Here is a 26877-nt window from a genome sequence, read left to right as displayed (position 1 = left end):
TTAAGTGCTTGAACTTGTCTCTGGAAAAAGTGTAGGAACCCTGTGTTGTACATAATTATAGAAGTCCTAATGTTACTTGTTTCCTAGGTCGAGAAGTCGTTCCCGGTCTGAGAGCTCCTCTCGCTCACGGTCCCGTTCTCGTGGTCGCTCTCCATCCCGCTCCCCCAGACGCTCCCGCAGCCCCGCCAAGGCCCACAACCGGTCGCGCTCCCGGTCCCGCTCTGGCTCCCCTGCTGGCGGTGCATCCTCCCCAGCCCCCAAATCAAAGGAGCCCGCTGACTTGTTTTCCAAGTCACTTCTTCCTGTATTTTCTGACATACCATACTGACCACAGCTGGTGTATGTGATATCTATTACTTAGAATGCTTGCATGTGCTTTTGTTTGATCGAAATTGTAGCCTACTCTTATTATCACTATTGAAATATTTTATTTGTGCTTTAGGCTCAAATAGAAACCACCATCATAACTGGCATTGGCAGCTTCGGTATCATGAACACTGTACATTAATGCACGTTGTTCCTGCAGTTGAACAGCTGTACAGTAAAGATCATCCCCTTTTTCTTGCCGCTAACTGAGAGATGTAATGCTTTTCTGAAGATACGGTCAACTCTTTAATTTCAACACTGTAACATGGTGTTGCTCACAGAATGCAGTTTATTCTAGCATTGTAATTTTCTTTTTTATTTGGTGTAGGGTTTTTTTTGTGTACAGCATTGCAGACTTTTGTTTTACACAAGTGTGCAAAGTAATTCCAAGAATCTGTTGGTACTGTGACTGATGTTACTGTGGTACAAATGAACGTGTAGACAAGAGTTTGGAAAAACCTTTTTTTGTACATAGGGATTTTATTTTCAGTGGAAAAATGATGGACGTTTGTATGGTGTAGGAAGACGATAGACTTAAAAAATAAAACAATTTTAACTAAATCACTATTTGTGTTCATGAGTTCTTTATATAAAACAAAAATACAATTGCATGTTGTAAACTCACAATTCATAATGTAAAAAATATCTTGGCACAAACTGCAGTTTTTCCATTTGTTTCAAGTACTGCAGAGCCTTTGCCTCTTTGGTCAGCAGGAGTTCAGCGTTTGAGATGCATCCGTCATGGAGTCTCTTGAGGTGGCTCTTCAGTCTTTTCGTCTGTTTCTGCTTTTTCATATGTGTCTGTAGGCCAGACAGACAAGTGGATAAGAAGGATTTATTAAAGTTTTCAGTTAACAGAATCGTTAAAGGGTTACTACATAGTTCAAAAATAGTAGTAAAAAGCCTTTTGTGGCTCCAGAGGAAGCTGCATGTGATCTGATATATTGCCTAGAGTGATGTCGTTCAGTGGCAAAGTTGCGTTGTGGGAAATGTAGGCAGCAGGTTTTGAAAAGCAGTCCACAAATAATCAAAATCGATTCATCAGAACCAGTTAAACACTTTTGTTATTCCACGCATTCTTTCCTCCTTTTCAAAACTGAGCGCTGTTGATTGCAAAATGCATTAAAATATATATTAATGGCTTTAACATTTATGTATTTGGCAAGAGACCATGGTATAAGTGGGATAATGCCCTTTGAGGGGTCCATAATCTGGAAGTAATTGGTCTCCATGACAATCATTGTCCATTGATTCCTGATAACTGACACCATGTTGAGCGTTATCCATTAAGCTACTTACCAATGTAGTTCTTTAATTTATAAGAATTACAAAATTAGAACCAGAAGTAGTTACATTTGTAATGGAAGCAGCTGTAAGGTAAACAATTTTCCCTTCGGGGATAATAAAGTATTTGTGATTCTGATTTGTGCTTGATAAATAACTTTAAAGATTAACGGAGTGTAAAAGGGGCACTATATAGTACGAAAGTCTGTTTGTTTATTCAGTTTATTCAATCATTAACACAAAGAGTTTGTTTATTTAGTTTTTTTATGCATACAACAAAATCCATCAATGAAGATCTTTCTCTTCTTATTAAAGAGTCTGTCTTCTCTAAAACTACGACCTTAAGCACTGTCTGCAATTACTTTTCTGATAATCAACTAATCATTTCTGCACTGTGTTAAAGGCCTTCCTCGACACTTCAACCCTGTAAAATCCTGGTGTCAGCCTCACCTTTCTTTTTCCGTGTGAACCATTGGTGGCACCTGAACAGCACGACGATGACCCCCGCCTCCATCAGCTGGATGGACGCGTAGACCATGGGGAACAGGAACAGAGAGCCGATCAGCTCTGGGGGGAAGGCCACCTTCAGGATGGTGGAGCACAGCTGGATGTTCTGACAGCCTGTTTCCATAGCAACAGTCCTACACTCCCTGAGTGGAGGTGGATGGATGTACACATAAAGGAAAGCTCATGACTCTTTGTTCCCTGACATGAGTACAATGCCACGTGTCACAGTGTCCATCAGAGCTTGAGTCGACTTACGAGTGTTTGAGTCTGAAGAGCGCAGAGATGACGTAGCCAAAGGTGTAGCCTATGAAGGGCATGAGAGCGCCGATGGCCATGAGGGGAGGAGCCAGCACCGACAGGATGGAACCTCCGATCCCAATGCTGGCGAGGGTAGTGATCAATACAACAGCGATCATCAGTATAATGATGCCTGCCTGAGAGCAGCAGAAACAAGTTAGACAGTGGATTCATCAGCCTTTCTATTGTTTTCAGTGAGCTGCAGTGGATGACATGTTCCTTCACTACCACAAACAGTTTGAGCAATATTTACAAAGAACTACAGTGCAGGGTTTTTAAAAAATATTTTTTATTGGATTACATTTACCTTGGCTGGGCAATATAACCTTAAATGATTATTTTCAGACTATATATCCTGATCAGCACATATCAGCACATATGGAGCAACACATACACCAGTGTCGATATATCTGTGATGGGCCGGTATCAGCTGATAAGTCGAGGCTCGGGCATGCACTAACCTTTGTGATGGTCTTGGAGTACTGCGGCCTGTAGTAGTTGATGAGGATGCCGACACCGCAGGGAATGAGGAGCATGACCAGCGATACCATGATCTCCGTGTAGGGCACGGCGTTCCGCAGTTCAGGGAAGCCCTGACAGTAGAGGTAGAGCAGCAGAGGCATCATGCCCAGAGCCAGCACCGTGGAGCAGCAAGTCATCACAATGCTGAGGGGGAAACACAGGGGATAACCTCTGGCTAGTGAACAACTGCTGCTGGGCCACTGTTTATTCTCCATCACAACTCATGTATTCATACTCAATCAAGGAGCGCAACGGCACAAATACTGGTCCCGTGACCCCTGACCTTTTGTTTGGGCCCACTGTTGGTTAGAAAATCTGGTTAGCAATGAGGAATCTGGAAAACTATCTTTGTTTTGTGGAGAAGAAGAGCGATTAAACAGACACATTGTTTTCTTAATGGATGATTTTCATGTGTCCTAACTCTTTTTCTGTTGACCCGTTAACCTTTCCCCTTGTGCACACGAAAGGTCAATGAGTATGAATCAATTAAATTTTACTTGACAGCATGCTGTTAAGTTTGTGAGGCGTACTGATCATTTGTATTCTCCAGGAGGCCGCAGGTCAGATGTCCAATTTGTTAACTGCAATATTTTCTTCAGAGTAGACGATCTGTTCCAGGATTTACTGCCCTCACACTGCTCCGTTATACAGCAGCTGTTTCATAACATGCCGCCATCTTTACATTCCAGGCCTATTGTAACATGTTGTTTTTGAATGTGAATTTGCTGAGATATATAGTAATATCTGGATTCTGATTCGTTGCCAGCATTGATTGGCACACACAGCACGTGATGGGATGTTGTCTCGTACTTGTATTTTATCAACAAACTCATCATTATCTGAAAGAATCTGTTAGATCTGTGGTGTTTTAGTTATCAGCTGTTCTCACCATCTGGTCCTTGATGATAAGACCATAGTAAAGTAAAGACTGACCCAGAATGTTGGGTTTCACAGTCAACCTTCCCTGATATATACCTGGGCTCACAGAAGCTTCTGGAGCCACCAACCTCTATAGTTGCAGTGTTCGCTTGTGTGTACCTGAGGTTCATGTCTCCCTGCAGAGCCAGGGCCAGGATGTTGGAGAGGCTTCCTCCAGGACAGCAGCCACAGATCAGAACCACCACAGCTCTGATTTCAGACAGCTGGAGCGCCTACAGCATGAAATCATAGCACATTCATACACAGCTGGCAATTTCTAGCGCTGCTAACGATGTCTTTCACTGATACTGGTGCTGATCTCATGTTGATTATGGAAATGGATTAAATGTTACCCAGTTACTCAAGATAGTCCACAGTCCACTTGTTGTGAGCAGTTTCATGTAGGAACTATTTTCTTTCTGTATCACCGCGCCTAAGGAAGTGCGCACATACTCGTGGACCAGAGGTGAACTAACTAAACGAGCTACAGCAAAGTCATGGGTTTATTTTGAGTGACCGGGTCATGATTTCTCCATGTAGTTCTGTAATATTGGACAGAAGGCAGACATCTCTATGGCTAATATCTCCAAAACTTGACAACTCACACCAAAACAATCTAGAAAGAAGAATAGCTCTGCAGGAAAGAGGAAAAATATGCATTTTTGATTTTGTGGTGAACTGTCCCTTTAACTACCAGAGCTTAAAGCAATACCAACCTTAGCTAAACAAAAGGCTGTAAGGGGCATGACGCCATACTGGGCCAGCGCTGCTATCGCCACCCCCTTAGGTTTCATTATGTGATGCTGCAAAGAAGAAAAAAAGATGTATTGGCACAGAAATCTTACAAAGAAGGTGAAGACCTACTATATAAACACAGATGATGTACTTAAACTAGTGGATATCACCTGAAGTCACCTTGATCTTGGACACCTCCATGGTGCATCCCATTGAAACCATGGTGATGGTTAAGACAATGATCAAAGATATGTTGATGGTTTTGTTGATTACTGGCGACATCAGAGGCGTGTAAACTGAGCTGGTGTTCGCAGCCGTCGAGTTGAACCAGAAGCTTTCATTGAGCCATGAATCTGGATCAGAGAGTAGATCTGCTGTGGAGTCCGTGGTGGATGCCATGTTGGAGCAGCACGTACTAGGTTGATGACACAAAGTAAGAAATTTGATTTTGTGCTTGAAATATATCCACAAATGTAACAACAAGGGAAGTGGGACGTCAGTCACAGCTGGGGGTGCTGAGGGATCAGTCTGTATAATGATGTTATTGTAAATGTTGAGCGTCAGTCATGTTTCCTGTCTTCATTTGAATGGTCAATAATTTACAATAATGTGAAAATGTTTTACACTACAGAGTGAACCTGAACACCAACATATTAAAGGTCAGAGCAGCCGCAGCAACTACAGTCAACAACAGCACAGAGATGACGAGGGAGAGGAAAGTCCCCAGACTCCCTTATAAAATTACTCAATTTTGAGAGTTGATGAGTTAAGAGCAGCTTTATAAACTCTGTGGAAAATAGTCTATGACAAATTCTTAATTATTTTGGCCTTCTTGTAAATTCGGCTGAAGTTATACTTAGACCATTTAGTTCTTTGTGTTAAAATCGTAATGTCCATTTGCCTATAGAGCATCGAAGTGCATATTTTATATGCATTTTTTTTTATCAGTTGATGGTTTTTATAATGCGTCATTTTGGGGGTGCTTCAGCCCCATCAGCACCTTTACTTCCCACGTCCTTGGTAACAACAATGGTTTGATTTTGATTTGGTCACAGTCAGATTTCACATTTTCACATTTTTAGAAGACCTTTGATAAATTCATTATTGTTCAACTCGTTCCATCACAGAACAATGAGGGCAGTAGAAATCACTGAAACAAAGACTGCCATCATATACATGTTCTTTACAAGTGTATGTAAACCTTTGACCACAATAATTGTGTCAATAAATACTTCTGCTGTGTCACTGTTACAGCGAAGTGTCTGTTGCTTCTCAACAAGTACACATGTTGTGTTGATAAGCAGTGGTTACCATGAGCGAACATGAGGAGCGCAAGTTCAGAGTCTAGTTCATAATTCACATTATATGGTCTTGTGAACCTGTCACCTAATTTTCAAGGTAGAGTAATTTCACCTTTACTCTCGGCACCTGCAGCAGAAAACACAACGTATGTTTATTCATACAGTTGATACAGTACTACCTGTATATTTATGTTTTCAGCACATACAGGATGCTGACTGGCAGAGAAAAGGCAACATGGCTACAACTTTAAGTCCCCCTATTTATCATTTATCAGCATTATACAAGTATTTAGTAAAACATTTTAATGTAGCTGGACACAGAAATGTAAGTTTATTAATGGGATGTCATAATTAATAATTCAATCATAGTTATGAGATTAAAAAGTGAAAATTGAGATTCAAAAGTCATGAGATGAAATGTCAACACTAAACTCATAATTACTTTAACTGGCATCCATATGTTAAATAAGTCATATATACAGGAGAGAGAAATCAGTCTCTTCTGGGTCATCATGCTGCTCAAGATTATTTTAATAACAAGATTTTCTAATTCCTTTATTTAGTATGATGTCAGTATTTATAAAATCCTGGATACAGCACTGCATGCAAGAAAATTGCAGTTTATAGCTAGCTAACATTAACGTGCCCTGCACCCCTGCTGACATGTAAGACATTCAGAAACTGTTGACTGACAGTAAACGTGTATATATCTGCAGGAAGTCACTTAAATCTGGCTAATTTGATAAAGACACCCTGCTTTTGCCTTTTTTCTCTCAAACCTCACTCTCCAAGTGAGCCTCCATCTCCAGAGCTGACAACCACATCCTCCCTACTGGCATGCTCACAAGCTGTGTGCAGACAAGTTACCTTCGCAGGATTTCTCACACACGTGCAAAAAGAAAAAGTACTAGAACACCACTAGTTACTTACTGCTTGACTGTTCTGAAGGTGAGAATTGCACACTTATTCTCAGAGGTCAGCTTGTAGAAAACAGCAGCAAGAGCTCCCAGGTGGATTCCCAGTAAACAAACACTTCTCCCTGCTTGAAGTGTAAAACTGATTTGTCTGCAGCTGCAGGTAAATTTTTGCTACCTGTTGGGCCAGAGCTTCCTCTGCTCTTCTTTCCCTCTTCTCTCTGAAAATAATCAACTCCTTATGTGCTGTCAGTCTCTTTACTGTCAGTAACGAATGACACATGACGGCTGATGGTTGTACAGAGCTGCCATCTAGTGCACAGTTGACTTCTGCAGCCTAAGTGACACATGAGAGAGGAGAGAAAGGTGAATAAAAGATACTCTTTGACAAATACGTCTGTTATTTCTGACACAGCTCTTGTCGGCATTGATTTTGAATTAAGGACACAATGCAGCTCTGTAACTCATTTTATCTTTTCGCAGTCTTTCTAAAAAAAAATTTAGATATTTTTAAAGTGTTGACACAATCCTCTCTCGGGTAAGTTTGTGGCGGAAAGAACGGACATCTGCAAGACATTCTGGAGGAGGAAGATCCTGTGAATATTCCCCAAAGCTCTCTGAAGGCTTTCTGTGACTTGTTTTGTAGTGACCACAATGAGTCATAGAGAGGAAGAGAAGAATATCTTAATTATAAGCTTTGTCCTGTGAGAGTAAAACTCACGTCGTCTGTCCTTATTTGCTGCAATTGAAAGGTCCAGTGTGTGGGATTTAGGGCAGTTATATTCATGGTCCCCTTCCATGTTTTACAGCCATGTTCAATTTAAACACTGGCTCAGGAGAGGGACTTTCTAAATGTTTGCATTCTTAGCGTTTGTCACTAGATGCCGCTAAACATACACGTTGGACCTTTAAAGGGGCACTATGTAGTTTTGGAGAAAAAATTTCAACTCAGAATTTAATTATTTTATACAATCTCAGATTTTTTTTCATAAATGAACAAGATGTTCTCAGAGAAAAATAAGGTCCCCTGAACACTGTTTGAAGCTAGAAAGGTGGCAGGGTCTGCCACATATAAACAAAGTAAAACAGTATGAAACTGTGTGTCCTTCAAGGTCGGTTTGTTTATTCAGTCATGAAAACAAAGTAGAGTTTGTTTATTTAGTTTGTTTGGCATAAAAAAAAAATCAGTCAATGAAGATCTTTCTCTTCTGATAAAAATGTCTTCCTGAAAACTACATAGTGCTCCTTTAAACTGCGACAGCTTTGTTTTGAAAACTAAAATCTTAGAAGGCCCTTTTCTTAGTCAAATATAAAAATCTTGAGCACTGTTAGCAGCCCCAAGAGGCTAAAATGTTCATTGAATTTCACATTAGAAAAGTGTTGGATGGAACAACCATACAGCAGTTGTTTTTTTTACTGCTGTTTAACCAACAGAAAGGCTTAAACGCCAGTTTATGTGTCATGTTTTACATACAGGTAGTCTACTTTCAGTGCCCCTTTCCTGCCAAAAAATGGCCTCAGAAGTTGTCAAGAGGAGAGCATTAAAAACAAATGGATCATTTGCTCATTTGGACTCTACAGCGTTGCTTTACTTCTCAGAGAACGTGTGATGTTATCATCAGGCTCGTTGGCGACAGCATTCTGGCTAGCGAGCAGATTAGCTTTTGCCAAGTACAAACTCTGCCGCACATGATCACAAATTACGTGCAGTTCACAGATTGTTGCTCTAAAGCTCGAGCCAAGATTCCTGATAGCTTTCATTTGCCGGACAATTCCGCTGTTTCTGCAAATCCCTCTGCAGAAGAAACTCCTCGCGCATGTAGCTCTGTGCCAGCCCGAGAGAAGCGCCTGCTTAATGCATTCAACATGGTTATGAGACACAGCTAAGATAAAGGTAAATCAATTCGATCAGCGGTTCCCTGATAGAAGTACTTTTTTGTGTATGAAAAGATTGTGGAGCAGCTCAGCTAATTTGAGAGGAGGAAAATAAACTAAATTAAAGGATTAAAAATTGTTGTTTGGCTGATCTATACTGATCTACAGTAGTATATGTCCTTGTAATAAGTGTCCTTGTAAACAGCCTTTAAAAGTCCTTATAAAATGCTTATTTATATTAATAAGACTATATAAGTGTTAATCATAGTGTAGTAAACACATTTATTGTTAGATTGTAAGACGTTTTTAAGCACTTGTAAGAAACGTCTTAACAGTTTATAGATGCTCAACACTGTTAATAAAAGTCTTTTTGTTACCTCCGCCAAGAAGATTATGTTTTCACCCATGTCCATTTGTTGGTTTGTTGGTTTGTCAGCAGAATTACACAAAAACTACAAAACAGATTTCCACGAAACTTGAATGGATGATGGGTCTCAGCCCAGAATAGACCCCATTAACTTTTGGTGCGGATCCAGATGAAGGAACGGATCCAGGAATGACATTTTCGTTAATTACTCAGGGAACAATGAAAAATATCTGCCTTTATCAGGGCGACTGGTATCTATGAGTGAGTACAGCTTGATGCAGATCCTTATAAAAGTCCAGATCTAGTGGACTGGAATACACAAGTACTTTGGGGGTGCTTTTGGGGATACATCAGCCAGAAATAAAATGTTGGAAATAACTGCAGTAGACCAACATAACATTTGTTCTCCATATAGAAAGAAATCTGAGCATTGAATATGGCTGACGGATTTGAAAATGGGTGTTTGGAAAATATTGCATCTTCATGCAATGAGAAAAAGCATCCATAGTGGAAATCTGACACTGACTGTATTCTGATAGACTTGTCTGTGAATGATCATGATGAGTCATGAAGTTTAGTGTATAAATAGGTCTCTGCCCCTGTGAGACAATCATTTCTTGGTGTGTCATCCTCCGCTGAGACAATGGAATAAAGATTAGTTGAAGTAAACTAGTCCGGCACTGATGCAACAACACGTCATCAGTAGTGTTCTTAAAGCAGGCAGGTCTTTGAAATCTAAAATCACCAGAAAAAGGCTGAGCGACACTACAGATTCACAGCATTTACAATCCACCGTGCCACTGGAGAGACGATTCCCCCATACTTGTGACTCTTAACCATTCCTCCCTCAGACATACAAAAAAAACCTCTTAGCACATATAATAAAGTCCAACTAAAATAAATAAAACACTTTACTGGTTGTGATTACTGCTATTACGTTTATTGTATTTTTGATCTTGTATTTGTGTCTACTTTTGTTTTGTGGTATTCATTATGTTGTGTCTTAACTGCTGATATTTGTATTGTATCACTTTACTATTAAAAACTATACTACTACTAAAACTCTCTCTATGTATATATACAAATATATATCTATTAAAACTATATAAGAGATATTGAGATGGATCCAATCATTTTAATGTTTGGCTCATCTAAACTCCCACAGGACGGTGATATCATTTATCACCATGTCACAACATTGTAAATGTTCATCACTGAATTTAACCATTGATGCTTTTAAAAATAAATTGGTCTTTATCACGTAATACAGTCAGTGACTTATTCAGATCAAACCTGAATTTCTTCTCCAAAACGACATAGTGCCCCTTTAACTTTATTGTGTGTTTTCTCTCTTTTTTGGCAAATGAATTACACTCAAAATGTGCAGGGAGGTGGAGAGACTATTTTTATTCATAACTGTACAAAAGTGCACAAAAAGAACAATTACACTTAATGTTCTTTTGCGTTTTAAGGCGGGTAGCGTTTAAGGTGCTTTACCGCAACCTACTATGACAACATGGGAACGGATAGAATCAGAAATGATGTCAGAGGTTGTGTACCCAATGTTATCGTATGTGTATTATTGACACAATACCAATTTAATTTATTTCAAATATCATGGTTGTTGTCATTATCGTTCTATAGCAACTCCCCTAGCTGAGAATATACTTTATACTGTAAATATATAGATAGTGTATTGTAGTTTTCACCTCATCCTCACCAATCCTTAGGTCATCCAAAAATGATTATTATTAATAATGAGATCATTACTCCAAATATTTGAATCACTTGTGAGTCACATTACTGTAGATCATTCTGCTTATGAATGATGTGTAGTGTTTTCAAATGTTAACATGCACACGCACAAAAACTGCATTCGAAACCGCATCATGCTCATTCAAGGCACTTCATGTGTGTCTACCCTTAATCTGATGGTATATCTGACAGTGCAACCCCCTCCTCTCCCTTTCACAAGTCATGCACTGACAACAATGGCAAGAACAAAAAAAAAATCTCTTATGGTGACTGCATACTGGGGCCGTTCCAGTGTAGTCTGCAGTACCCTGGAAGGGGACAAAAGGAGGACATTTTAATGGTTTAACAGGCCGGCCCTGTGAGGACATAGGGGGAGGGGAGGGAGGCTTGGCCTGAGCTGATCAGCTCTCTCTCTTTAGCTATAATTACAGCCCAGTGCTTCACATACCTGGATGTTTTACTACTTGTCCCTCCTCCAGTCCCAGCCACAGCTAATCAATGTCTCAGCTTGAATATTATGGGCTGAAATGGTGCTGAAACACTTCATAAGTCAGCTCAGGCCTGGGGGGATAGCGTTAAGGGTGTGGCAAGAATAAGGCAGATGTGAAAAATCTCTGTGAGCTCTGCCTCATTATCATATTTTTTCGGTAACATTACCCATCCCTCGAGGAAATTTAAATGTGATTGTAGCACACAAATATAGCTATGTGCTTTCTTGCTGTCATCCATGAAGACAGAGAGGCTTCACTGCAGCGGATGCATTATTAAAGGCTGGCCTTATTGTGTGGTCATCCTTTACTTAGGGCTATAGTGTTACGCACCATATGACCCTGTTTGGCTCTGCTGCTGCAGGACATGCATTATGATTCTATAAAATGGTAGATAGGGGTTGAAATTGCCATTAGGACAAGACATAGAGGTCTAACAGGAAGTGGGATGATGCAGATTGGCTAGATGGTAGAGGAAAAAATGGTTGAATCAAGGTCAGTACAGGTCTAAAGCCCCGTGTCTGTAGGGAAGGTGATGGAGAGCAGGGTGTCGCCCACAGCTGCTGTGGCCTCTTGACCTGTTGGGTGAATGGATGAGTCTGCTCCAGGCTTTTTTTTTTTTTTTTTTTTTACACATTCACTGACCCACTGTTGCAAAATAATCCAGTGTAAGCTCCTTATCTACAGCACAATTTTGTGAAAAAGGAAGCACCAGTGCAGATTATTCGCAATTTGTTGTGAGATCAGCCCCCACACTGCATAACATCTTTTCCCACCATTACATGTATACAACATGAACTCAAAGGACTGCGTTGTGGGAAATGCAATACGAGTTCTGCATCAAAATGGCTGTATGTCAGATTTTTAGGGCTACAATTTTCAATAAGACTGTGATCATTTACTGGATTAATTGTCTCTTCAATTAAATATTAGTGAATAGTAAATGAAATGGACTATTCATCATTAGTTATTAGATATTTTTTAGTGTTTCACTTTATTGTCTTTTTTGTGACATATCTGAATTTTATTTTGTGTTTTGTGAATATCTTTAGTCCCCAAAAATAATGTGAAACATTTCATTTGACTTTTATTGCATATCCATTCACCCATATCCCAATATCCCCAACTAATTTTGAGTGCCGTACATAAAAATATCCCAAAGCAGTTGTTTTGTACAGCCAACCAAAAACATTCAGTTCAATATCACATCAGTCTTATAAAAAAAGGGAAAAAAACACGTTATATTCACATTTTAGTAGCTGGAACTAATGAATATAATGACTATTCACCATTTTGCTTGGAGAATTACTTAAATGATGAATTGATTCTTTAAAAAATGGCAAATAAAATGTGTTTTGTGTCAGCTCAACAGATGTTATTTTAGATATACAGCTGTAATGATATAGGCTGTGAGTGAAAAGAATATAAACAAAGAAATAAATAAAAATGAAAATCAGGAAATAAGGCTGCATTTTTAGTGACAAAAAGGAAGAATCAGCTGATTCGTGCATATTTGTAGGCTGCTGTAATAACAGGACGTGAGTGTGTGTGTGAGTGTGTGTGTGTGTGTGTCAGTTGTCTTTCTTGAGTGTGTTCTTAAAAATCCACGTGTCTCAGCCATGGCCCTGTTTAGCTCCTCTGACATACAAATATCGCCCCAACTACAATTCCCACAATGCTTCTGAAGCGAAGAGACGCTGTGACGTCGCGAGCAAGCCAAATGACCCCTGGAGAGTGTAGTTCAAGAATAAAAAACATGCTTCCTATTTTTATGTTATCAAAGCAACTTAGTGGTGTTGTAACAGTCCATCGCCTGTTTAATATCTGTTTTTGAATATGTTCACCTTAAAAAGCCTTCGGTAATGTCCGTTTTTTAAAGGTACGCTGTAAAAACGCCCGAGCAACTCCACTTCCCATAAGCCCCTGGGATCCTGCGCATGCGTACTGCGCGGCGGTAGTTAAGTGTGTGTAGCGTAGTCACGTGGAGACGGTAGAGTCCACCTCGGTTCTGTCCAAACAGAACGTGAGCATTTAGCTGTCTGTCTGTCGGAGCGCCGCTCGGTGCTAAACTGATTCATGTTGTTTTTTTAGCCTCCCGTCCCTTTAAACTAGCCTATTTTATCGAAGAATGAGCGATAACGATGATATCGAAGTCGATAGTGACGTGAGTATGACCACTTTTCGCCTTTTAACGATGTTATTTTGCTAGCTGGCGATTTAGCTGAACTAGCGGCTCAGCTAGCGTTAGCTACCAATAAGCTGGCTAGTTTTGCTTCTCTGCTTGATAAGTATTTCTTATCGGGATTCTTCTTGTTAATTGATAAGCAACACTAGCCCTTTTTCTGTCTTTTTTAAAATTTCTTTTTTTTTTGCTTAAGAGCTTTTGTGAATCTGCTAAATTATTTCACTTTCTAGTGACCTCAGCGAAACAGTAAGATTTGCTGAACAATTATGGCTACAATTGTACTTTTTGTTCTGTTTCTTTGCAGGAAGACTCACCGAGATATCACAATGTGGTGCGTAATGCTGGGGGGATTGTGTCCAATGTCGAGAAATGTTTTGCCCACTGCTGCAAAGTTGATTTATTTATTACATTTTTTTTGTTTTGGTATTTAATCGATTGGTAAGGTTTACATACTGTGGAGGTTGAACGAGAATGTCAAACTGCTGCTCTCTTCCTTGTGGAACAGCTATATTATTGTTTGTAGACTTAAATGTGCTGCACGTAATGCTCAGTAGCGTTGAATCGTAGTGTATTTCCTATAAGGCTGCGATTGTTCCTCGGCATCAGCGTTAGTAGTGCACTGCAGGGTATCCCCCATCCTGTGTGTTCGCGGCCATAGGGAGACGTTGACACGACATCTATATTTAGACCAAAGCTTTATCCAGCTACAATGGCTGTTTTGTTGCATGTTTGTTATTTTTTCCGGTAAACACAAAGCTTTCCGTGCTCGGCTGCGGCCGCTCCGAGTCGTGTTTTTTCTCCCCCCCCCCGGCGGTTCACTCCACACCGCGGGGATCCCGCTCGTGATCCGGTTTGCAAATAACACATGTAGGTCATCCCGTAAGAGCCACCGTTTTATTTTATTTGTAACATTTGCAGAGGGAAAAGGGTTTAGAGAGGCTGTTGCATGTGCCGCGCCTGCACCTCGGACGAGCCCTTCGTGTCAGGAAGGGGTGCTGCGGGATGTTTTTCCTGTGTTGCAGCCAGTGATTAGAGCCATCTTCTCTCTACAGGCCACTAAAGGGCTGGCAGCCTAAATGAATGACGTATAGCTGCATCGCATACCGGCGAGAAAAACACCCTGTGCACGACTTGGGTTGATGCACAGGCTGCACGGCTCGACGCCTCACCTCCTGTCAGATCATTGAAACGCATAAAGACGGAAAGAAAACATGCGTGTTACATTTTAGATATGCATTAGTGATAATAAGCTGGGAAACTTAGATCAACCTCAAACCTTCCTCTCCTTATCTTGGTTTATTGCCTTGATTGCAGAGCCACACGAGAGACCGAAACCCGAATTTAGCTCACTTAATCTGAGCCAATTTGAAAGCTACGGGTATGAATATGTATGTCCTGGTAGCTGTTTGTGCCCCCAGAGTCAAACAGTTTCTCCCATCTTTGCATATCTGGAATGAGTAGAGGATGAGTCAAGATTCAAGATATTAAATGTCGCTCAAGTCATGTTGTTCAAGTAAACACGTGTGAAAATCGTTCGCTTCGAGACTACAGACACGATAACTAGTGACTAGTAAATAAAATGTATACGGCAATAATAATACAATAAGTATGCAGAATAAAAATACAGACAGCAGGGATAAGGTTAATGTGTATATACTATCTATACATGTATGAACATGGGACACGGATATAATTACATAATTAAAAGGCAACACTGGTGTGTTGTTGTTGCGCAAACATGAGTGTAAGATAAAGCAAAATAAGTTTAAAATATTGCAAAATGTAAAAAAAATAGCAATAAAAGTGATCAAGTTTACTGAATCAACTTGTGAATGTGAGTCAGAATGTCGCCTTGTCTGCAAATGCACAACCAGGGACAGAAACTCACAAACAGTTGATCGAGATAATCATGATTCTCCTCATATTAATGTCTTGAAAAGGTGTCTTACTCACTGATGTACAGTCCTATCTGGATTTCCTGATCTATTTTGAATGTCCTAATAAGGGCTAGATGGATAATTTTGAGCCAATATGCAGTATTTTTTCCGATTATTGGTTTCTAATTTTTCTGTCAGATCGCAGATAAAATAAACTAATTTAAAAATGTGCTAATTTTGCTCTGATGCAACATGCTCTGACACAACGTCCCGCCTACAACAATATCTGATTGGTAACGTGTCACAAGTGATAGCCTGTAAACATTGAATAATCTCAATCAGCAGAGTAACTGGTAACTAAATTTATCAAATAAATGTGGTGGAGAGGTATAATTAGTAGAAGTATAAAGTAGCAGAAAAAGGAAGTACTCAAGGAAAGTACCTCAAAATAGTACTTAAGACCAGTACTCGAGTAAATTATATGTTGATAAACTACAAATGAATATTGGTGCCAACTCTCATTTTTCAGTGTGCTTGAGCTCTAATTATCAATATCGGACCTGAAAAAGCCACATCGGTCAACCCCTATTCTCGACGCCTGTCACCATGGCTGGCACATTGTATCCCCCACAAAAACAAGTTAATCAGATGTGTGTAAATACTAAACTAAAAAACAACAGAGAGAAGAGGTTACCATCATTTATTTATCCTTTACTCTGTTTGTTTTTCGCCACAAAATGTCCATGTCCTCTCTGTGGTGCATTAAAAAGTTTATATGCACTTAAGGATAAAGTGATACCAGATGTTTAAGTACAAGTTTTAAGGCTATTTTGATGCTTATTGGGATAATATCGTGAATCGCAGTTATGTTGAACAGGATAATCGAGACATGAAATTTTAATATTGCCCCACAGCTAGCTTAAACCTTCACTTGCTACAGCATGTTACACCAACGGCAGTTATGCAACTGCATCAAAAAATGCAGTTTTCAAAGTGCGATTTTGATCTAAAAACAACATTTTACTCAGCCAGTACAGACATAGAAATCTTAAATCTTTTTCAAATGTTGTATACAGTGAGATGCACTAGATAGTGCGTCTGTTGTCTGTAGATAAGTTGTAGTCATTGAGATAAGAAATTGACTGTCTGTACACAAAGTTTGCACCAACCTCTAGAGGGTTTAGTATGCTATGTCACACGTCAGACTTGACTTGACAGAAAATGTATCGACATTAATTCAGAAAAAGTGATTTGACAAGAGTGACAGAACTTCACTAGTTTAGATTCTCAAATGTGATGTCTGGCTACTTTTCTCTGTTAGCATTTAAATAAGATTGAAGATTCAGTATTTTGTTGCTATATCAACATAATTGATTGGAATTTGTCTCGATGGGTTCAACAAAAAACAGAAGACACCACACACTCATTAAATACATCAAGCTAACCCTAACCCAACTTGTGAGTTATAAACTACTACATTGAGCTTTTGGTTTACTAGTGTTTCCACTGTTATTAGAGCAAAGAAGGTTTTCCCCGACTCCACCGGCCTGACAGAAGTGTAGCCTTTCATGCAGAGAATGTGAGACAACCATCATTAGCCAGGGAGCGGCAGCTACCAGCTCTTGCACTCGGTACCTGGAGCAGTTATGTAACATGTCGTGGTCAGGTATGAATAGCATGGAAGGAGCCGCTCAGCTGGCGTGGTGTCCTCATGGAGGTATCAGTTTTATGATGAACTGATAATGACTGCATGGAGGTAATTGGACACCTGTTTTTCATGGTGTCCAGCAACTCAGATAGCATATAGCTAATAAGGCACCAGGACATGTCACAGTTCAACTAGCAGTACTTGTGAAGGTGGTTTGATGTCAGTGAACTTTCACAGGACAGGTCACAAGTCAAACAGCGTGTAGCTCAGTTTGTTCTTAACCTCAAAATGAGATGCCCATAAAGTTGTCTGTTTTTATTTCAAAGCAAAAATGTCAAACATTTGAGGTTTTAGTTACTTAAATGTAACAATTTGCAGCTTTATTCTTTTCAGACTTGTGGTTGAAGGCGGCACTTTGCTCTGTGAAGTTGTGAGCATTTTTCACAATTTTGTAAAAATGCATATCTTAAACATTTGGCAGATTAATTGATGATGAAGATAATCTGTAGTTGCGAATTCAGTAGAAGGTCCCCGTCCACAATGTTGCAATTCAATCAAAAGGATTTCCTAATGGCAATACTTGATTTTTAAATGTCTGTATTCTCATGATGTACCCTGAATAATCAGGTTTCTTTAATTGTTTATTTAAAAGATCCCCACTAGCTGCTGCCGGATGTTTACACTTAACATGATGAACATTAATTGCATTGATATGTATAAAATTACATCCATATACATTAATATAAAAAGAACAAAGCAAGGCGTACATTAATGTACAACAGAAATAAAAATTACATTTATATACAATACAGCGATTGGACCGCTACAGCTAGATAAAATGGGGAATTGAATATTTTAATCTATATAGCAAAACAGAACAAACAAAAGGCTCAGTTCCCCTTTAATCAAATGATCAAATAACCTTATATAAAGAATGGTGCTGGTCATGTGACATGGTGGTGTCTTGAAATCTTTCCAAATATCCAGAATTGATATTCTGATGTTTTTAACCACACTAGTACCGTGATTTTTATCCATGTCAGCCTTTTTGTTTTTGGGTGAACCACCTAGTTCCTGATGCGCCTCGCCTTGTGATCCATTTAGTCGTGGATGACGAACTCAACAGCAGACACACCTGTTAAATACTGTATGTGGAATTTGGTGTGTGAAATGGCACGTCTGCCCTCTTCCCCGGGAATTAATGTTTAATTTAAAGTAATAAAGTACACAGATGTGGACCACCTTCACTGTAAAACACTGCTGAAATTGGATTTCAGTATTTCACTGAAAAAATACATTTTGGAGAGAGCAGAAAGAGTCGGATTCTGTAAAAACAAAAATTTTAAATGTCATGTAGCTTTATCCTCGTAGGGATTTAGAAATATCAAGTTACTAAGGGCTCATTTGAATCACCCAGGGCACTTGATGTCCATAATTGCCATGTAATTGTATATAGAGCAGCTCCAGAGAGTACTGCTTAAACACATTCTTGGATCTTAATTAACTCTCAATGATTAATGATATGAAGTACCATGTCTGGTGAAAGAAGTGTGTTTAAAACAAGTCTTAGTTTGTAACTGAGAGCCTACGTAGATGCTAATATAGTGCGAACAAATTTGAAACGAGGGGTGGGGTTTAAATTTTAAAAATCGTCACACGAGGAGCAAATTCTTCAGTGTCGTCAGTCTTAGCTGGGCACAGGAAGTCAGCCACGTGTACCGACTAAACCTCCCTTTCGTTTACTGAAACCGTGCATCTGAAAACAGCAGCCAGACTTGTAATTGCACATGCCATCCATACCAGTCACATGTTTGGTTAATGTAGGGAGTGGAGGCACATGGTCCTGGTGGATTCGTCTCTCCTGCTTGGTTTCTGTCTTTTGTGCAACAGGCCACAGGAGCAGCTGTTACCATGCCAGCCAGACTAAACACAAGGCAGGTGACTGTGATCAATATGCTGTGAATTTTTATGGAGCGGTTTTTGTTGTGCCAGTTTCAATCACGTGACATTTAGGCTGCTTAATTCTTGTTTTGTTGCATTAAATTGCAAACTACCAGCTTGTTTTTGTTCCAGATGTTTGTAACTGAGTCGCACTTTATATGTCGTTTCCTCCCACCCAACATATGCCATGCTGAAGGCTTGTCTTAACCTGCGTGTGTCTTGCGTGTGTCTCACTTGTGGCTTCTTTGGTTTTGATCTGTGGACAAGATGAGTCAGAAGACACCGGATCACATGACTTGTCTCCGCCTTGTCTCCCATCTGCTCGAGGCCGTGTCGTAACCACATCACTGTGCCATTTCTTTGCTAATATTCAAATCTGGCCTTGCTTTGTTGGAGGTGCATGAAGCGAGATGATCAGTTGAGCTGTGAGGGCTTTGATTGGGTGTTGGACTTAATGTCTCAGCCTGGTGACAGCGTGGATTAGGACAGAATCAGATTTGATTGGAGGCTGGGATGGTTTGGCCTAAAAACAGGTTGAACTACAGGCTGCAAACTGATCTACTGTCTGGATCTGGTCATGTGATGATGGCAGCCATCTTATGCCTTTACAGTCTAATTTGAATACAAATGCTTGATTGGTATTTTGAGCTTGTTAGATGTGTGTTAATTCGGGATGTATAAAATGAGGATTGTGTTATTAAAAACCAGTTAATTGACTTGGCAACTTATGTGTGAGGTGTTGTGATGCCTGAAATTAACCATGAATTTGTCTTGAGTTCAGTGAGTTAAACTTAAACAACAGTCCTGCACAGCATCAAACTGAATTCTGCTCATAAACCTTAAAGCGTTAGCTACAAAAGTACCGTCATAAATCTACATTTCATGGGGTCTTTGTTGGTCCCGGTCCTGCTTAATTCTGTCAGTGTCGTCCTCACCCAGGATCTGCTGTTCTCATCCGCCCCCATCTCACCCCATGATCTGAATGACTTACGTTTTTTTGACTTTGACCCGGTCATGAATTTGAACGGACACTCCTGGGTGCTCCTGCAGAGAAGGGAGGTGCCAGAAAGGCATTTGGGGGGTCAGATTGGAGGAGGGGGATGGTAATTTAAGTGGAGGGCCAAAAGGCCACAGAAAGCAGCAATTAAAATTAGCTCTTTTACACAGTTGGGACTTTTTGGATGATAACATTTCAGACAATTGATTAATTAGGTGTTAGTTTTTGTTCTGTTTGACTATCGGTAATATATCCCAGAAATCAGACAGGTGTTAATAAAATTTGTAGCACACACAGTCAGCCGAAGGAACATGTGATTAGTTTCTGGTGTGATTAAGAAAATTCTTAGCACTGCGACTAGAAGCACCTTTTTCCCTTTACCTGAAGTATCGCTCTTAACTAGAATCAGAAAACGCCGGTGACGACAGTTTGATCCACAAGTGTCTCTCATTACATGAATTTAGAGCCAGTTCCAGATGCAAAATTTGTAGACTTTTTCTGTCATTACTGTATTAGATTAGAAATGCACAAACCAAGTACTTTCTATTTTGTAAAATGACAGATTATTTATTTCTAAAAAATGAGTATTTATCATTTGCAGTTTCTTCCAAATGTTTAAGGAATTGTATTTTTCAAATCAGACTTTTTTAAGATGACTACATTTTGTAGACCAGGTTTATTTGTTTCCCTTGGAGGGCCAAAACTGAAACTTTAATGGTGGCTCATAAACCAAAGCAAGCACATACTGTATGGTAATGATTTGTTCTTAGGTGAAAATGGTACTAGGGTCCCAAGATACCTTAATTGACTGACTTCCTGTGCAAAGTTATACTCTGCCCGCCATGCTAGGATCATGAAAATTTTATAATTATTTGTATATTTATTTAAAGAGCATTTTAACCGCATGAAAAATAAAACAGCATAAACACTGATGTAATTCTCTGTATGTAGTCTTGCCGAAATCTAAGCTAGAATAAATAAATTATGGATGAAGCTTTTGTTGAAACAGGCAGGAGTTAAGGTCTGATAAGTCGTGTCATCTGCAGCTGGAACAATTATTTGATTGATCGCGAGACAAAATGTATCGGCAAATACTTTCAGAAGCATAAATACCACATTACTGGGTTATGAATGAGTATCTTTGGGTTTTGGACTGTTGAAGATGTCAACTTGAGTTTGAGGAAACTTGTGATGGCCATATTTTTGTATTTTATTATATTTTATGCTAATAATTTTTTCTATATATATGATAATTATTTCACTGAATCACTGGTGTTCCTGTTGTAGCAGTGTGGGACTTGGCAGCAGAGCGGTTTGTGTAGGTTGACTAGGGACGGTTGGACACCCGCTGTCCTCTCTACTCACGCTGCTCTGCTGCCAGGCTGAAGGCCTTGTGAATCTTGTCATTGCAGGCAGACAAACGGGCACACCACAATGCGCTGGAGCGCAAACGTAGGGACCACATCAAAGACAGCTTTCACAGCCTCCGGGACTCGGTACCCGCCCTGCAGGGAGAAAAGGTTGGTAAAGCTCAGCCTGCAGGTCCCCCAGGCACACAAACGGCTCATGTAAGAAATCTTTGAACTTGTACTTTGCCATGTGTTTGATAAAAGGTTAAGTATAATATTTCTAGTTTATTATATTCTGTGTGAGGTTATTTAGGGATTTTGTGCTTGAGGTAATTGTAATGATTTCTAGAGGATGTACAGATGCAGATGTCTTTACTTGCTTAGTGTGTGTGTGTCAGTGAAACAGTCAAAGGGAGGAAAGCAGATTGGCAGCAGCGAGACAGTGATGCAGTCTAAATACTTGGATCAGCGTCAGGAAGTTATTATGGGGAAATTTTGTTGCTCTCTTCCTGTTTTGACATTCATGACATTGAGAGCATTTGGAGCTGGTTCAGTAACTGGGCACACTGTGTTATTTTCCCTTAAAAGACCAGTTCACCCAGCGTGAAGGGCGGGGGTTTATGAGATGATGATGTGAGGGGATGTTTGGTGGTAATTTGTAAGACGTGTTGGGTTAAAGCTGTCTCAGCACTCACCCCCCGCTCCTCTCCCAGGACCGTACTGCCATTATAGCTCTGTTTTAGGGCCAATATGCTGTAATTTGGTTTCTTGGGAGAGGAAGCAGAATATGAAGAGAATATTGAGGCTGGTTACCAAACCTCATGCTGTTTTGGTACGGACTGAAATGTGTCGGTAGCATTGAGTTTACTTGACTGCCAAGTACTAAAAGCTGGCAGTGAATACCTGGTCAAAGACTCCTTATTTTGTTTTCTTGATCAGATTGTCATTTGAATCAGTTGTTGCCAGGTTTTATACTAATGTATTCAGGGAAAGTCCTTGTTAAGTGCTTGCTTTATGATGACATTTTTAATTCTTTAGCCCTTTGATATTTTGTATTGAATAAAAGAAAGGAATTTGTGCAATGATGTGTTTATATTTGTCAGAGTAAGGGAGCAGAAAAGTATTGTGTGCTAATTTTTCAGAGGGAAGTCTGATGCATCTCATCTTGTGATCAGTTTATTTGGTAGATGTCAGTCTAAACAGTAATCACACACATTAAATATAATAGCGAGAGCTGAGACGTAAATCCATTGAAAATAGTTGGCAACCGTTTCTATCATTGACTTGTCATTTAAGTCACCTATTTAACAGTTAAGTGCTCCTGGTTCTGGTTTTGGTTTTCTCAGTGAATATCTTTTGGTTTTGGACAAAGACCGTATAAAAGAAATGGACGTAGCCATAGTGACATCACCCATTGGCTTGTGAATGACTTGAGTTCAGCATTTTGACTGTGGCCATATTGGGTTTTTGAAACCAGAAGTGACCAGTAGTCATCAGCTAATGCTAGTGCTATTTTGATGAGCAAATACATCCTTAATTTGAGGGATCCTCAAGATGGCGGCATGACAAATCATAGCATCACCAAGATCTCAGCACAAAGCCTTCATTTGAAGAACTTTTTAAGAATTTGACCACATCTAGTTGGTGAAGATTTGAACTTACATTGCAAAAAAAGTCCAAAAAGACTAGCTTCCTTGCTAGCGACCACAGCTACGACAGGTGTATGGAGTACAACCTGCAGGTGCATTATGAAAAAGTTCATCCATAATTCACGTTAACTGTGGTATTAATCAGGCTGTTAATTTTGGCTTTTAAAAAATGAAATTTCCTTGCGATGAACAGCCGACTCCTGAGAATATCTTTCAGTAGAACTGAATGCTGAACCAAAATGTTATGTTTGACCTGAACACACTGTGAAAGGGTCGAAGCAAGGACACGGACTTCCTCATTGGTGTCTCTTGTCTGACCTGGAGGCTACACATTTTTGTTACAGTCTATGGTTTTGGCTATGAGAACATGTCCGCTTAAGCTTTGGGGAATTATATCATCATATATCATTCTTTCTGGTTTATGTGGACCAAACCACTGAGAAATAAAATTGGAAGATTTAATTGGTATAATCAGTGTCTCAGCTCTATTTCTGTATCAGTTGAGGTCTTGCTTCATTAAGACATAGAATAAGGTGGACTTTGTTTTAGGCTTTAAAACACTGCAGGAAACAGAATCTTGTGCATACCCAGCCCATATCAGTACAGATGTCACTGATTCTGCTGATATTATGTCAATGAACAGCTGAGACAAATGGCTCCATTAATTAAAGATGTAGTGAATGTTTGCCAAGTAAGTGCCTGTTATCCTTGATTGTTTTGGAGCAGCTGGTCAGATAGTGGTACTTTTCTTTGCTGTAATCCAGGCGAACACTCTGACAGTAATGTGTCAGGGTTGTGACCTCGCCTGTGGATGTCAGACTGAAGTGCTAGAGGATTTTGAGAGGTTAAGAGGAGGCAAGCTGTGCAGAAACCCAGTGTTGTCCTAGATTTCCCTGTAGCCTCCTGCAGTTGTTGGCAGTTGTTAGATCTCGGTAGCATCACACAGGATTTGAACTTTTTTTTTGTGCAATAAATGTGAATGAAAAGAACTGTATACTAGCGTCATTGCATCAATCTCTGCATGTGTCACTAACAGCAGTCTACCAAACAGGCGTCTCGAGCTCAAATCCTAGACAAAGCCACAGAGTACATCCAGTACATGAGGCGGAAAAACCACACGCACCAACAGGATATCGACGACCTGAAGAGGCAGAACGCACTGCTGGAGCAGCAAGGTATTTTACACCATCCCACTGTCGTGTTGATCTGCAGGTTGGGGAAACTCTACATGAAATTTAAACCCATTAGAACTTGATTTAAGAATCGAGAACAGCTGAACCAGTTTAGGGAAGTTGTGGGCATTCAGATGTTTTTGCCTGCCGATATTAGTTGGGACTCAGCACCGTGTCTGTTTTGGTTGGATGTTGTAGTGAGATAAAGCACCATGTGGATGAATAGAACATGATGTCCTAATCTCAAATTCAAACTGTTTCTGCAACCGCAGCAGCACAGAAATGGAAACTCCAAGTGAATCTTCATCTCAGAGTTTAACTCTATCACTACACTGCTCAAAATTAGTTAGGGATATTGTGATATCAGTGCTTATATGCAGGTGCATGGATATGTAATAGAAGTCAAATGTAATGTGTTGCATTATTTTTTGGGACCAAATACATTCACAAAACCCAATATCCCTCACAAATTTTGAGTAGTGTAAGCTAGTTTATCTACAGAATTGTATTAACTTTTATGCGATTAATAGTAAAGCAGCATCCAGTTAGAAATAAATTCAAAGGAGGACTTTGCGGAAATCTCTATTTAGGTTGCTTCCCACTCAGCAGAGCAGGGTTATATAAAAATGGATGGTGCATCACAGCTAATACCTTGGTGTCCTCCATTTTGGATTCTCTGGTTATCCACATTTCCTGTAACATGTCCCCAGCCTCACTTATAATATCAATTTAAAATCCTGTTGTTTATCTTCTAACCCTCTTCCTCAGTTCATGTTTCTTGTTGTGCCCACACAGTCCGTGCTCTGGAGAAGGTGAAGGGCTCCACCCAACTCCAGGCCAGCTACTCGTCATCTGACAGCAGCCTGTACACCAATCCCAAAGGCAGCGCCGTGTCGGCGTTCGACGGAGGCTCCGACTCAAGCTCCGAGTCTGAGGCAGAGGAGCCGCCCAACAGGAAGAAGCTGCGCGTGGAGGCCAGCTAGAGGGCCGAGCGGTTCAAATCTGGCCAGGGTCGAGGCGGCGGGCACAAGGGAGGGCGAGAGGGAACGCAGCCTTCAAAGCTCTCAAGGCTCATCCACCCCTCCCCTCTTCATAACGACCACCACCCCCGGCCTCCCTCACATCACCGTCCTCTCTCCTCCATCTCTGGGTGGGCTCGCACTGGAGACTCATGATGCCTCAAACCTCCACACACCGCCGCCACAATCGTCTCTCTTCCCACCCGATCTCCACGAACTGGAGGGAGGAAGTCAGCAGGGTGGAGGGTGACTGCTTCAATCCATCTAGAGAGCTTCAGGTTTTTTCCCCCTTCCCATCCCTCTCTTTCTCTCTTTTCTTTGATTCTCCGTCATTGGTATTTCCCCCCTAGCAACGCCAACAATCCAAAACCCAAAAAGAGGCAGCTTGGCTACTTAAGGACTTGATGCTTTTTTTGTACCCTCAATAAAGCCCCTCCTCCTCCCCGGGTTGTTTTTGGGGGAGAAGGGCGTGTCAGGCGTACTCCTCCAAGCACTGCTATATTATATATTTTTTTGTTTCTTCTTTTTGTTTATTTTGTTATTCTTGATAAAAACCTGTTTAGAATTTACACACACACACCTAGATAAATCGTCCTGGAGAAGTTTACCTTTTTAAAAATAAAAAAAATAAAACATTTGTAGCTTACTTTTTTCCACTAAAGAATGTGAAGACGCTTTGAAGCAAATGTTAAAGTGATACCCACCTCAGGCCCACTGGATTGCAGATGTTTTCTGCCTGACACGTTTGTTAAACACAAGATTAAAAAAAGAAAAAAAGAAAAGATGACTCCTTTGTTGAAATTGATGTTTTGAAGGAGAATATTCCTAAACTTGTATCGTATTTTGTCCTTTAGCTTGAAGTAGTGAATGACTTTAGGTGGCTGAATACGTTAGGCATCTCGTTTTATATATTATAAAAAGCATTGATTGGATGTTTTCAAGTTTCAAAAGTATGTTATGCATTTTGTAGTAATCTCACAAGATATGGGAAAATGCCAATTTGTCACATGTAGTTTTCCTTAAGGGTATGAAATAGGTATTGAATGTCAAAGGTAGCTCCCGTCTTTTGCAGTACAAGGAAGCGAATTAAGTCCTTGTCGATGTGTTGTGCTTTACACGGTAAAAATCAATGTTGCTGAATCCCCCAAGGAAAAAAAAAGGAAGCATTTTGCGTGTCTAGGAAACGTGTGTGTATGTATATTGTTTCCATTTTATTTCCATTTAGGAGGATATAATTAGTGTAATAGGTCTTTGTTTGTCCGATTCCATTCCATGGAAATTACAAGTATGTTGTACATACTGCCAACAATTGTCTTGCAAGTTGAGGCCTACCTTTACTATGAGACTATAAAATAAACTATTTTATCCTTTAACATGCTCCCTGTCGTTTATTTGGCCGCCACACCAACATTTCCAGTCACCTTCCTCCTCTCTGACTGCAGCAGAGGAGCTTTCAGGACTGGATGTGCGATTTGTGGTGCAGCAGACAAACAAGACTACAGGTTTTTCTGGTTTCCACTGATGCAGGCAGGTGTAGAAAACGACTGAGGGCATAATGTACTTTCATGTGACAATTCGCCCCTTACACCGGTGGTTTTTAACCATTTAGAGGCAAGAAACTGGGCCAGCTGATGTTTTCGTCTGAGCAACGGCCAGCCTACTTTCAGTCTGAACACTGTGTCTTTTCTGATTTTTGTTTTATTGTCCTTCA

The 26877-nt window shown here is 40.1% G+C and overlaps 2 protein-coding genes across 9 annotated transcripts; one reads left to right on the top strand and one right to left on the bottom strand.

The window, feature by feature from the left end:
• Positions 1–930: 930 nt before the first annotated feature.
• LOC311271920 (hepatic sodium/bile acid cotransporter-like) lies at positions 931–6885 on the bottom strand. The gene is made up of 8 exons (XM_084377906.1): positions 6861–6885; positions 4810–5044; positions 4611–4697; positions 4015–4127; positions 2916–3120; positions 2413–2591; positions 2101–2300; positions 931–1167 (listed from the first exon to the last, which is right to left on the bottom strand). The coding sequence occupies exons 2-8, from the start codon at positions 5026–5028 to the stop codon at positions 1106–1108; spliced, it is 1065 nt and encodes a 354-aa protein (XP_084234032.1). The 5' UTR covers positions 5029–5044; positions 6861–6885; the 3' UTR covers positions 931–1105.
• A 6423-nt stretch (positions 6886–13308) lies between these two features.
• Positions 13309–26539, top strand: max (myc associated factor X). Of its 8 annotated transcripts, none has more exons than XM_084377778.1 (5): positions 13309–13493; positions 13819–13845; positions 21390–21497; positions 24027–24150; positions 24943–26539. In XM_084377778.1, exons 1-5 carry the CDS (start codon positions 13458–13460, stop codon positions 25128–25130), a joined length of 483 nt encoding a protein of 160 aa, XP_084233904.1. In that variant the 5' UTR covers positions 13309–13457; the 3' UTR covers positions 25131–26539. The 8 variants fall into 8 exon arrangements, with proteins under 8 accessions (XP_084233904.1, XP_084233903.1, XP_084233901.1 ...); XM_084377777.1 differs by having other exon boundaries at positions 24012–24150; XM_084377775.1 differs by having other exon boundaries at positions 21390–21545.
• The last annotated feature ends 338 nt before the right edge of the window (positions 26540–26877 follow it).

Source organism: Pagrus pagrus (genome assembly GCF_965226575.1).
Source record: "Pagrus pagrus genome assembly, chromosome: 16".
NCBI classification, from domain to species: domain Eukaryota; kingdom Metazoa; phylum Chordata; class Actinopteri; order Spariformes; family Sparidae; genus Pagrus; species Pagrus pagrus.
The sequence above is the reverse complement of the archived record's forward strand: the minus strand, read 5'-3'. Positions and strand labels throughout refer to the sequence as shown.